General features: G+C 42.8%; 1 protein-coding gene across 1 annotated transcript in view; it reads left to right on the forward strand.

Moving 5' to 3' along the window:
• Positions 1-1223: 1223 nt before the first annotated feature.
• Positions 1224-14268, forward strand: part of LOC147035768 (extracellular calcium-sensing receptor-like) — a 100314-nt gene continuing 87269 nt past the window's right edge. The window contains exons 1-5 of the mRNA XM_085869402.1: positions 1224-1524; positions 4792-5068; positions 6040-6313; positions 6464-7377; positions 10136-10363. Coding sequence (XP_085725528.1) covers positions 1259-1524; positions 4792-5068; positions 6040-6313; positions 6464-7377; positions 10136-10363 — 1959 coding nt within the window. The 5' untranslated portion in view covers positions 1224-1258. The remainder of the gene's footprint in view (positions 1525-4791; positions 5069-6039; positions 6314-6463; positions 7378-10135; positions 10364-14268) is intronic.

Consider the following 14268-nt stretch of genomic DNA (forward strand, 5'->3'; position numbering starts at 1 on the left):
TGAGGACTGGACGCTGGAAATTACCTCATTCGCTCTGCTCCTCACCACACGACTCATCTCTGAGATTAACATGGGGAGAGAGTATTTGTTGATGCTATCCAGGCATGAACATGTGTTGGACACCAAATGGGGGCTGCAACCGAGCTGAGAGAGCTACCCATGTGATGTTGAACGGATTTGAGCGCATACTTGCACCTTGAGCTACATGCCAGAATGTTCCAAGCACAAGCAACTGTCAAGGTATGTGGTGTCCATTGTTCCCCATATCTTCAAAGGACAGTGTTTGGCGTTTGTGGTGATGAGAGTGTTTGCGGCATTCGTAGCAGTTGCGTGAAGTGGTTGAAGCGTTGTTGCGGCTATGGTGAGGGAAGTGAGCTGAATTGATGTAGGGATTTTTATAATGGTTTTGTGATGGTTGTAATAATTTTGTAGCATTGTGGTTCGAGTATGGTGAATGTTTGAATGAGGTGTTGGCAGCATATGCAAACAAAGTCTCTTCTTACTATGTGAGCATGCATGCGTGAAGAGAAGATCGTGTGTGCACCAAAGTAAATAAAATAGATAAAGGATAGAAATTAAGACTTGCCTTAAAGCCCTCGGAATGAATTTTGTCCCACAAATCCACTAGACAAAATGGAAGGGCTATCTTAAAAGAACACTCATGAAATAACAGCCTCAGGATCTAAGACTAACAGCTTGGTCACATGGGTCAAAACGGGAAAAAAAATTAAATTAAAATTTGACAATGCGTCATTCCTGGTGGAACTTTTTGCCATCTTTTAACGTTAATTTAGGTGGGAAGTCTGGGGGTTTACGATGATGCGCAATCGACTTAGTTGTCCAACGCAAAAACGCAAACAATGTATTTTGACGCAAAAACAATCTATTTTGTTTTTCGACATTTTCGTTTTCGACATGAAACTCAGGTTTCATCTAAATCCACACAATTGTAGGAATTTATGTTTGTAACGATAATAAACATCTGTTTGTTAAACTGTTTGTATTTAAACATCAAGGGCATCATTAAAACATTACGTTGAGATTAATTGGCATGATGTTAGCGTTTTTAATTACCTTTGTTAATGATAACACGTTTGAGAGAGGAGAATTTAGAAAATATATAATTTGGTCTTTCGGGTTTTTTATATTAATTTGGGGGTTCAGATTCACTCACCATGTGATCAAATCCAATGTATTTAATGCATCAGCTGTAGAGAATCTTCCTGGGTTGTTTCACTCCAGGAAAAGCTTGTGAAACATGGAGAGATCCACCAATATCAAATTGCTTGCAGCTCATGTTTCCCTTCCCTATTTCATTGTGTTTTTGGCAACATTACCATCGCCGTTATATCTGTCGGAGTTTTGTCATTCAGACACAGATTTGTGCTACGCAAGTGAAGAGAAAGTTCTACGCAGAGTACTTTTACCTGGAGATGTCATGATTGGTGCTCTTTTCCCATTGACGAGTACACAGACAGAGGGACTTTCTCTTCGGGAGAATCCGCAATTGAGTGCTTGTGTCAAGTAAGTATGATTTATAATCATCCAGGTGCATTAAAAGCATAACATAGTTTGGACTCTACTTTGATTGATATGTTACTGCACTTGTTAATCGTAATGTGTGGTCCTTGTTCCTTGGTCACCCTCATCAATGTAATTTTTTTGTTGTGCAAAAATAATCCTTTTTGGCTCGAGCTGTTCTACGAATCTTCATCTTCTCTTTACTCACAACACCAGAGGTGATTATACCTGTCTACCTCTTCTTTACCTGCTATTTATCACAATAATTACCAACTACTCCAGGTGGACTCCCTTTCTCAACTTCCAAATTGTTAAATGAAACATGTATTTTGGGTAGACCCACACAACCTCCTGCCTCATTTTCTTTCCTTCATTCAACCTCCTCCTCATTTCATGTTATTTTCCCCCTTTTGGACTTAGTCTGAAATGGGGGCTTATATATTTGTTCTCAATTTTGTTCATGTGCGTGCATGCATCCACATCCATATCTCGGTCATGCATACAGCGATTATATTCGCATTTGGAACAAAAACATATGATGGTATGCAGAAGTACATCATTTTTTTTTGACATCAGATCCAAGATGGCTGACTGACGGCCATTTCAGTTGGAAAAAAAACAGTGTCGAGCACTTCCTCAACCATTTCTCAGACATGCATCCACCGATGTTGTTTCGACTTGGCACAGAGATATGGAATGATGGCTTGCATAAGCACATCATTTTTTTTCAAGATCAGATCCAATATGGCCGAGTGGTGGCTATTTTGTTGCTTAAATATATCCCCAACCATTTTACATACAGCAATGGACCAATTTTGTTCAAACGTGGCACAAGCACAGAACATGAAGGCATACACATGCCCCTCACTTCATCTTGTGATTTCATCAAAGATGGCCAACAGGTAGACTGGTGGCCATTTTGGTTGTACACAAACATGGTGGCCCGTTAGCTTTTAGCAGCAAAATTACTAAAACAGTTGCTATGACATTTTATGTCTTTTTTACTTGTTGAAGCCTATTTCGTTGTAAAATTATACAATAAGCAAACACAACAGAAGATAATCTATTTTGCAATATGCTTTTTCATCCATCTGCATGTAACATTCTATTCCACCCATTGGTTGGACATCTGGCCTGACTCCACCCAAAATTTCAACCGGAAAAATTCTACAGATGCCATTTTGGTGCTGTGTGAATCCAAAGACATCTTCAGAGCTGACATATTCACAATCGCCATGCACTCACCATAAGTTTTTCTTCAGTGTAAAACGACAAAACTGACTCTAAAGATGATAATCAAATATACAAGGGATGGAGCCAATAGTCTTAATGGGCCTCTTGAAGATCACAATACGTATAGGCCTCGGCGATCGAGTCGGCAGTGTTGTTTATATACACTCCCAAATAACTACATGGCATTCTCTCAAGCAGTGTGTTTACCACGGAGGTTCTGCAGGTCCTTGCTATTATTTCAAACTATTTTCTCTTCAACGACTCAACCAGGGATCATAAAACCCATGTCATTATAAAACCCACTTCCAGGAATCTTGCAACTAACTGAACGTGTAAAGGAACAACAAACAGAACATGTAATGCAACAAACCAACATAACATTAATTCACATTTTTCAAAATAGTTATTTAAACAAACCTCGAACACTTTTTCTGATTTGTTTATTTTGCCTCTCCGCACTGGTAAATCGTGACATGGGAACGACTTACTAAACAGGGATACCTGATGGAAAGGATTGCTGCCTGAAGGACCCCCCTCCAAACCTATTTGGGAAGCCATGTACAGTGAACCCATATCAAAAAGAACAGGTGATTTCCAGTGGCGTTGGCCCACTGGATTGTTCCCGCCAACACATTCATTGGACATTTTTCTCCTTTATCTGTTTGGCGTCCTTTTTGGAGTCAATCAAGACTTGTTTCATGCATTTATAGACTATGTCTGATTATTTCCTTTGTTTCATTGGTTTAATTATTTTGTACATAAAATGAATATTACTTTCTCTTTGAGAACTTAAATCTTTGGTTTTGCTACTAAACAAGATCCTGTATCTAAACAGCTTAACTTCCTAATAGTGACTGCAAAACTTGCTGTTTCCCTACCAATAAACGAGCTGGCAAATGTACAGTTTTACAATATCATGTTGTCTTTCAATGCAATGGTCTCAGCAAGATTGCAGCTTGAGTTTACCTTTTCCAAAGACACCAGAAATCTTCAAAAATTAATTGATGCTTGGTGTGTTTGTGTTTTTGGTGAGATTCAAGACAACAAATTGAAAACATTGATTTTGATTTGAAGCTCATTGTTTCTACTTTCTTTGACATTATTTAAGTTGTATGTTAAAAGTATATACATATACATGTTTTGCTTTTTGTATTTTTTGTAATAAAAGTCTCTCTCTCTCTCTCTCTCTCTCTCTCTCTCTCTCTCTCTCTCTCTCTCTCTCTCTCTCTCTCTCTCTCTCTCTCTCTCTCTCTCTCTCTCTCTCTCTCTCTCTCTCACTCTCTCACTCTCTCTCTCTCTCTCTCTCTCTCTCTCTCTCTCTCTCTCTCTCTCTCTCTCTCTCTCTCTCTCTCTCTCTCTCTCTCTCTCTCTCTCTCTCTCTCTCTCTCTCTCTCTCTCTCTCTCTCTCTCTCTCTCAGTCTCTCACTCTCAGTCTCTCACTCTCAGTCTCTCACTCTCAGTCTCTCACTCTCAGTCTCTCACTCTCAGTCTCTCACTCTCAGTCTCTCACTCTCAGTCTCTCACTCTCAGTCTCTCACTCTCAGTCTCTCACTCTCAGTCTCTCACTCTCAGTCTCTCACTCTCAGTCTCTCTCTCTCAGTCTCTCTCTCTCTCTCTCTCTCTCTCTCTCTCTCTCTCTCTCTCTCTCTCTCTCTCTCTCTCTCTCTCTCTCTCTCTCTCTCTCTCTCTCTCTCTCTCTCTCTCTCTCTGCCATTGTCAAAATTGTCTCCCTGTCAAAGTCTGCCATTGTGTATCAGATATTTCTAACAGGAAGGGACATCAGGACGAATTTGGGGACAAAGGGAGGGAGCGGGCCATGAGGACGAGGCAATGTGGGCGGGAGGGGGAGAGAGGGTTAAATCAGTCTATGCACGGGTAAATTTGGCAAACAATATGACTAATTGGTCCAACCATGAAGCGACGGGTAGGCACTGAGTTTCTTCTAAAATTCACATAAATTATGACATTGCACTGCAATGATATAATTCACAAATGGAATGACATGTTTACATTTTATTTGAAATCTATTTACCACAGGTTCAGTGAAAGGCGTTTCCGCTGGTTTATGGCTATGGTGTTTGCAATTAATGAAATAAATAATTCCACACTGATCCCAAACACCACACTTGGATATGTCATGTATGACACGTGCTTAAGTACAGACAGACTCGTGAATGCAATTCTATCATTCATTGGCAAAAGAAGGCAGGACACTCTTGGAGATTCCTGCTCACCCCAGGTTGTTATTGGAGAAGCTCTATCAGGGTATTCAAGCATCGTTTCTCGATTTTTAAGCCTTTATCAAACACCGCAAGTGAGTACATTTTGTATTATTTTGAATGGCTGGAGAAGCGATATAAAGTGAAATATTTCTGTGGTATTAAGTAAAATATTTAGGCGATATAATGTGAAATATTTAATTGATAAAAGGTGAAATATTTCTGACAAATAATGTAATAATTTTGTGATATAAATTTAAATATTGAGGTGAGATAAAGTGAAATATTTAGATGATTAAAAGTGAAATATTGAGGTGATATAAAGTGAAATATTTAGGTCATAGAAATAGAAATATTTATGTGGCATAAAGTTAAATTTTCATGTAGTATAAAGTGAAATATTTATATTCATATAAAATCTAAATAAGGTCATATAAAATGAAATGTTTCGGTGACATAAAGTGAAATATTAATGTGATCTGAAGTGAAATATTCAGGTGATATGAAGTGAAATGTTTAGGTGATATAAAGTGAAATATTTAAGAAAAATAATGAAAAATATCTATGTGATATAAAGTGAAATATTTAGGTGAAGTAAAATTAAATATTAGGTGATATAAAATGAAATATTTATGTGCTAAAAAATGAAATATGTATGTGATGTAAAGTTAAATATTTGTGACATAAAATAAAATATTTATGTGATATAAAGTGAAATATTTAGGTGAGTAAAAGTGAAACACTTCAGTGAAAGAAAGATAAATATTTATGTGGCATAAGGAAAAGTATTTATGTGGAATAAAAGTCATATATTTATGTGATGTAATGTGATATATTAATGTGATATGAAGTGAAATATTTATGTGGAATAAAGGGAAATATTTAGGTGATATAAAATTAAATATTTAGGTGATATAAAGTGAAATATTTTTTAATCAATTAGATACAAAATGTAAACTGTTCAGCCTGATAGAGGTATGTGCTCTACTGAATAGCATTGTAGTTATTTGTGTGATCACTTGATTACATATATTTTCACTCATTGCTTATAATCCTTTGGCTGTAGATCAGCTATACATCATCCTGCAAATGCCTGAGCAATAAGAAGGAATATCCATCCTTTCTGAGAACAATACCGAGTGATGCATTCCAGGCCACAGCAATAGCTCGACTCGTGAACTACTTTGGATGGCTCTTTGTAGGAACTATAGAAGTTGATGATGATTATGGTCGGGAAGGAATATCACAGTTTTTATTGGAGGCAGAACCAAGTGGCCTGTGCATCGCTTTTCGGAGGATAATTCCCAAAGAACATGAAGTTAACCAGATTAGATTACTTGGTAATATTTTACATTAATAACTTTAGATTAATTTCTTATTTTTCAAACCTTTTCATCAAACTATTCATGATTTTGAATGTCATTTTCTTCTATCATATATATTTATCAAATGCATTAACAGTAAGCTTATATAAAGTTTTTGCACTTCAGGAGAAATGTTGGAGTCAACGAAGGCAATGGTGATTGTAGCTTTTACAGGAGTTCCGAGTTTCAGACCTTTTGTAGATGAACTTTTTTTACGTAACATCTCAAAGAGGACTTGGATAGCGAGTGAAGCATGGGTTTCTTCCTCAATGTTTGCTGTGCAAAGGTATGCACACATGTTCAAAGGTGCAATTGGATTTGCACTGCGTAAAGCAAAAATTCCTGGCTTGGAGAATTTCCTGAAGAATTTGAAACCTGATGACACTGATAAATCTTCAGTCACTGAATTTGTCACAGGAACTTTACAGAAATATATGAATGTCATTGAACGAACAGACTTAAGCATGAATGACATTTACAGGTTAACAAAACAAATTGCAATGACGCATTCCAGAAGTTGTAGAAATGTTACAATCTACACACACAGGGAAAGTAAAGACAAAATAAATAAAAGAGATTATGATTTTAAAGAACATGTTCAGCACATTGATGTGTGTGATAGCTACATGTTTACAAAAAAAGAAACATCATTGGATAAAAAATTGCAAAGGAAATTGATTTTTGAAAAATCTGAGAATGATGACAACAAATTATATTGGACACAAATAATTAACTTAACAACGGATGACAAAAGGAGCAATCAACCACTGAATGTTTTCATCATTGATTTGTGGAGTATTGTTTTCAACTGCACGTGGACCGAGGACAATGAAGAGCAACAGCCTTGTTCCGGGTTCGAACAACTCAATTCCGTGGATACAACATTCACTGACGTTTCACAGTTGAGAGTGACTTACAACACCTACATGGCTGTGTATGCCTCCGCAAATGCTTTACGTGACCTACTATTGTGTGTTCATGGGCAGGGACCCTTTTCCAATGGAACCTGTGCTGATGGTGTCAAGTTTCAGCCCTGGCAGGTAAAACTCCTTGCGTGAAGCACGTTAATTTCAATGTGGTCGTTTGTCATCATCATCAGGAATGATCTCCACCTTGGCAGTAACTGTATCTGCCACCACCCCCGACCCTCCCCTCAATTTCAAGTACCATTCCCAGATAGAAATAGCAGTTTTTTGTGTGCAGTGTTAAGGCTTGTGGATGAGCGAGAACACAGAAGGGATGTTGATGTAATTGAACAGACCTAACAAGAAAAAGAGAGTGGGGGCAGGGCTGGCACACAAGCAGCTGGTTTGATGGACAAATCGAGGTAGACTTGAAGATATAAGGGAGATAGGGAAGAATGAGGGCAATGGGGGCACAAGGGGTGAACAAGATGAATACAGCCAAAAACTCACAATCACAGTTGTGGAAGGAAAAACTGGCAGCCTGGAAAGAGAGGGGATTGGTGCGGATGCAAAAAGACAATAGATGTTTGCGTGGTGTACACCATAAAGGTTTGTGATGGTCTGAAAGTGAAATGGGTATGTTCCAATATTAGTTCAGGTCTAAGGGGTCAAAAGGGTCTCATCTCTCAAGTATGCAAAAAGAGCCCAATAAAGTCGAAGTGGTCTAAAGCAGAGGAGGCAGCTTGGTAATCTATTATGAGTCCATATTCACACAATGAATTATGACATCCATGATGATTCCAACTCTGGCAGTGTGGCAAAGGATATTGACCGTTTGCTCATTGATGGTCGCTGGAGGATGACCCAGAACTGCAGGGTCCACCGGAGTGCTCGATTCCTCAATACTCACCACCGGTTTGCTGCAGCAACTCTTAAGTTGCACCTTAAATCCAGGAGAATGGTACCATCCCAGCCTCGGCTGGATGTTGGCAAGCTCAAGGATGAGATGGCAGCTGAGGAGTTTGCGAACAGGGTGAGTGGAGATTTGGGGGGGTCTGGGTGCTTTGGGGATCCTGAAGAATTGTAGAGAGCCATCAAAACCACTGTCCGTGATGTTGCTGGTAGATGTCTTGGAACTTACTGGAGGGCGAAGAAGAATTTTGTCACTCAAAGGACACTAAATTACATTTCCCAGAGTCACAGGGCCAGGCTGAATGGCAGAGCTGAGTTGTTCAGGGAGCTGAGGCGTAAAACTGTGTGTGCACTAAGGGTGGATAGGAGGCTTATATGCGAAGAATCGGTGAGGAGGTAGAGCATCACCTGTGGTCAAGAGAATCTCCTCCGGCTTACAGTGGAATTTGCGCATTGCATTCATTCAAGCCCATCCCTTTGTGTACTGCAGTTTGAGCAGAGGAAGGTGGGCTCTTGTCAGAGTATTGCGAAGTGAAGGCCAGCTAGCCACTGAGAGTGCTGTGAGATGTGTTGTACCATCTCTGACATATTTCCAGTTGTTACTGGAGTTTGTCAGGGGTGTACGTTGGCCCCCACACTTTTCAGCACTTGTATGGACTGGATTATTGGGAGGATATCGGAGCATCAAGCAGCAGTGCACCATTTGTGAATGTCAATATCTTTGACGTTGATATCACAGATGATGTAGTCATCCTTGCGGAGATCCCAGATATCCTTTTGGGAGCCCTCAAGGTCCTGAATGAGGAGTCGGAGCCACTGGGATTAAGGGTTTCCTGGGTCAAAACTAAGATCCAGGCTTCCAATGACATCTTGGATGCTGCTGTCCTGTCTGTGTCTGTTTGTGGTGAGGATGTTGAGGTCGTGGAGAGATTCACTTGCCTTGGCAGTGATATTCATCTATGCTGGCTGTGAGCTAGAGGTGAACATACGTCTGTGTCGGGCTTGTGGAATAATGGATTCACTGGATCAGGTGGTGTCATGCTGTTGGTGCCTGGGCGGGAGGACGAAAGACAAAGTCTTCATGTCCTTTGTGCTTCCAGTCTTGCTCTATGGATGTGAGACTTGGACTCTATCCAGGGATCTGAGATTTAATTCCTTTGGAACCAGTTCTCTTTGGAGAATCCTTGGCTATCGCTGGTCAGACTTTGTGTCCAATCAGTGAATGCTGAGAGAGACTCAAATGTCACCTGCATAGTCCTTGAGCGTCAGCTGCCACTGTATGGACATGTGGCTCATTTTCCTGACGCTGATCCTGCTCACCAGATCCTCTCAGCGAGGGAGCCTCATGAGTGGAGAAGGCCAATAGGCCAACTATGTGCCTCTTGGTTGCAGCAGGTTGATCAGCATCTCAAGAAGATGGGGATGGCCCAGGCTTCTTCCTGGGGGATGGCGAGACAGAGGCCCCTGGAGTACCAGCGAAAGTGTATGCAGTGGCGAGCTGCTCTGGCGCATGCTCTCCTGATTCACTTGACCTGCCAGATGCGCTGGAATCCACTCTTTCCTCCAAGGCTTCATTTTTGAGTTGACCAGCCATGTCGAGCCATCCCTCATCCTTACCATAAATGTTATCATCCCATTAATCCCGTCCTCATCCAACTCTCTTACTTGCAGTTTGTGGTGTTTGTTTGTGTGTGTGTGTGTGTGTGTGTGTGTGTGTGTGTGTGTGTGTGTGTGTGTGTGTGTGTGTGTGTGTGTGTGTGTGTGTGTGTGTGTGTGTATTTACTCGTATATATCCTCTTCGCTATTCATTTGCTTATTGTGTCCAAGTTTGCCCGACGATCACTTCATACCCTTCATGACATTGCTCCTCAATATGTGTATGTCTTTTACAGAAAAAATAAAGAAACAAAATGTGGATTTGTTTTGGTGTTTTGTATTATCACTAACATTTTTCATTATTTGTTTTCCCTTTGGTTTGAAGCTCTTGTATTATCTGTGGAGGGTGCGTTACATCAACAATGTAGGAGAAACGATTTCCTTCGATGAAAATGGAGATCCACCAGCTATTTATGAACTTGTCAACTGGCAAACAGACAATACAAATAATTTTTACATCAAAGTCGTTGGATCTTTCGATTCCTCAGAGGATCAGGGAAGTGGATTGAGGATTGATACCAAGAAGATAATGTGGAACAGTGGCAGTAGTTTGGTGAGATTGTTATATTTTGTGCTCTTTTAAATGTCCACGCAAATGTGAGAGTTCTATTTGATTAAGTTCCTTTTCAATATGGAAATACCACATCCTTATTGGAAATAAAACAACAAAATCCTTTTTTCTTTTTTTTCTTGAAAAGCCAGATTGCCGTTTTGTATTGCTATTTTGATTTGTGAACATCAAATTTCCATATAAGCTCTTGTGTTCTCCTCACAGTTTTTCATTGGCTACAACATTTTACACTGAAGGCCTGAGAAATTCCTCTTGCAAATCAGTAAAAACATTGAGGATCAGGTCAGGTCAGGTATGGGAGCATGTGCCAGAACAGCGCGTCGCTGTGTCCACTTTCCGCCGGTACTCCAGGGGCCTCCGTCTGGCCATCCCCCAGGCAGATGCCAGGCCCATCCCCATCTCCTTGAGATGATGGTCAACCTGCTGCAACCATGAGGCACGTGTTCGGCCCACTGGCCTCCTCCACTCATGAGACTCCCTCGCTGAGATAATCTGGTGAGCAGGATCAGCGTCAGGAAAACGAGCCACATGTCCATACAGCCGCAACTGATGCTCACGGACTATGCAGGTAACAAATCTCATCCGAGTCTCTCTCAGCAACCGCTCGTTGGACACAAAATCCGACCAGCAATAGCCAAGGATTCTCTGAAGAGACCTGGTACCAAAGGAATTAAGTCTCCGTCTCAGATCCTTGGTCAGAGTCCAAGTCTCGCACCCATAGAGCAAGACTGGAAGTACCAAGGACCTGAAGACTCGGACTTTCGTCCTCGCGCACAGGTACCGGCAGCGCCACAACCCATGATCCAGTGAATCCATGACTCCCCAGGCCCGACCGAGACGTCTATTGACCTCTGACTTACATCCAGCAGAGACATGAATATCACTGCCAAGGTAAGTGAATCTCTCCACGACCTCAACATCCTCACCACAAACAGACACAGACAGGACAGCAGCATCTAAGATGTCACCGAAAGCACGGATCTTCGTTTTGACCCAAGAAATCCGTAATCCCAATGGCTCCGACTCCTCATTCAGCACCTCGAGGGCCCCCAAGAGGATGTCTAAAGTCTCCGCAAAGATGACTGCATCATCTGCAAAATCAAGGTCCCAGATCTTGACATTGCCAAACGATGCACCACAACTTGATCTCTCCGAGATCCTCCCTAAAATCCAGTCCATACAAGCGCTGAAAAGTGTGGGGGCAAGTACACATCCCTGACGAACTCCAGTAACAACTGGAAATAAGTCAGAGATGGTACCACCACACTTCACAGCACACTCAGTACCAGAGTAGAGTTCAGACATCAGATTGATCAGTTTTGGTGGCACCCCACGAAGACCAAGAATCCTCCAGAGGACATCCCGATTCACTGAATCGAATGCTTTGCAGAGATCAACATAGGCTGCAAGCAGCCCCTGCCGAAACTCTAGTCTGCGTTCGGTGAGGACACGAAGTGCAAGGATACTTTCAATCGTTGACCTCTTTGGTGTAAAGCCTGACTGCTCTGTACGCTGGTGCTCAAGCAGATGGTGGTGAACCCTATCAAGAATTATCTGAGCAAAGACCTTGCCCGGCACTGAGAGCAGCGTCACCTCTCGGTAGTTGTTGCAGTCTTGGCGATCACCCTTCCCTTTCCAGAGAGGCACAACAAGGCCCCTCTTCCAGTCAGTTGGGATGATGCCTGTGTTCCAGGCAGAGCACAAAATTGCATGCAACGACAGGAGTGCAGCATTTCCACCAGCCTTGAGAAGTTCAGCATGGATGCCACAGATCCCTGGAGCTTTGCCCCGTTTCAACTGGTTCACCGCAGCCCGTGTTTCCACAAGCGAAGGTGGACCACAGTTGATTCGAGGGTCCGCAACAGGGATTTTAACACCCTTGACGTCCAACTCGACATCTGGGGGATCAGCTTGATTTAAGGGCCTTCACTTCAGACTCCTCTGTCAAGAGCCTACACTCTCTGCTCGAACTGCAGTGCTCCGAGGGATGGGCTTGGATGAACGTAATGCGCGAATTCCCCTGTAAGCGGGACGAGAATCACCTGTCCACAGGTGATGCTCTACCCTCTCACAGATTCCTCGCACATAGGCCTCCTTGTCCACCCTCAGGGCACGTACAGTTTTACGCCTCAGCTCCCTGAACAGCTCAGCTCTGCCATTCAGCCTGGCCCTGCGACTCTGGTCAATGGTATCCAGTGTCCCTTGAGAGACAAAATTCTTCTTTGCCCTGCAGTGAGCTCCAAGGCATCCACCGGCAACATCAAGGACGGTGGTCTTGAAGGCGCTCCACAACTCTTCAGGACCCCCCAAAGCACCCAGACCCCCCAAGTGTCAACTCAGCCTGTTCGCAAACTCCTCAGCTACTCTCTCATCCATGAGCTTGGCAACATCCAGCCTAGGCTGGGATGGTACCATTCTCCAGGATTTAAGGTGCAGCTTTAGAATTGCTACAACAAGCCTGTGGTCAGTATTGAGGAACTGAGCACTCCGGTAGACACTGCAGTTCTGGATCATCCTCCAACGACCATCAATGAGGACATGGTAAATCTCCTTGGCCACACCGCCAGCGTTGGAATACCAAGTCCAGCGATGAGCTTGTGGGCGCTGAAACCATGAACCAGCCACCCTAAGTCCATGACTTCTTGCAAAGTCAAGGAACTTAGTGCTATTCTGGTTCATAGTTCCTGACCCATGGGGACCAACACACACCTCATAAACATCCCTATCAGTTCCAGTTGATGCATTTAAATCCCCCAAGACAAGAAGTGTATCTCGTCTGGGGCACTGATCAACCACAGACTCGAGTGTGGTGTAGAATGCATCCTTCATGGTGAGATCACTTGCCTCAGTCGGAGCATAAAGAGAGACCAGGGAAATGACACCTAAGGAGTGACGAATCCTTAATCTCATAATACGCTCGTTGACCGGTGTTACCTCAATTATCATTGGGGTCAGCTTATTGGACACAGCTACAGCAACTCCTTGGGTATGGTAACCATCAGAGCGACCAGACCAATAGTAGGTGTAACCACCCACCATTATCTCGCCGCAATCCGGTCTCCGAACCTCAGAGAGAGCTGCAATCCAGATGTCCAAACGCTTGAGCTCAGATGATAACAGAGGCAGGTGATCATCCTCTCTTGGGGATAGGACATTCCAGGCACCCACCTGAAGGGACCGCCTCAGGTTAACCCAAGGAGACCACCGTCTGGTGGACGACACCTCAGCACCACTCCGACACACTCTCCCGCAATCTGACCCAGGGATGTTACCCCGTGGTTTCCCTCCTATCATCAAAGATTGGGGGTCCCGAAGGCTTTTCCCCAATCCTGTCATCTGGTGAGCTGCCCTGCGAAGGGAAGCTGCAAAGGAGGTACTCCCACGGAGTGGGTTTTCAGATTTTTTTGCGTTTTTGCGTTTTGCAGAATGAAGGGTTTTACGGTGGCCGGAGTGCAAATCCTGCCACCAACCTCCTGATAAGAAGTAACCCAACTGCTGGAGGACGTCCGCAGACACAGTTGGGCACTAGATATGGATGGCTGTTGGCTCACAAGGAGCTCCTCCACCCTTTGTGTATATAAGTTTCCAATTCATCTAAGTTAGTGGGTTTGCTGGCACACCTTTTTCTTTCGCCCATATTAAATGAAAAAAAATGTAGGAGTTAAATGAAGACTATCAGTCCTCGTCATCTCATCTGTCTGTGTCAGGTCAGTTATCGGAGCATGCACCAGATTAGTGCATTGCTGCGACCACTTTAACCCTAAGCACTCCAGGAGCCTCCCTCTGGCCATCCCCCAGGCAGCTGCTGGCCCATCCCCATCTACTTGAGATGCAGATGTGTGGAAAATGGGTATCCAACCAATTAGAAATTTCAGTCGGCAAATGTG

The sequence above is a fragment of the Eptatretus burgeri genome, chromosome 1, assembly GCF_056783735.1.
Source record: "Eptatretus burgeri isolate ZD-2024b chromosome 1, Ebu_testis_v1, whole genome shotgun sequence".
Lineage (NCBI taxonomy): Eukaryota > Metazoa > Chordata > Myxini > Myxiniformes > Myxinidae > Eptatretus > Eptatretus burgeri.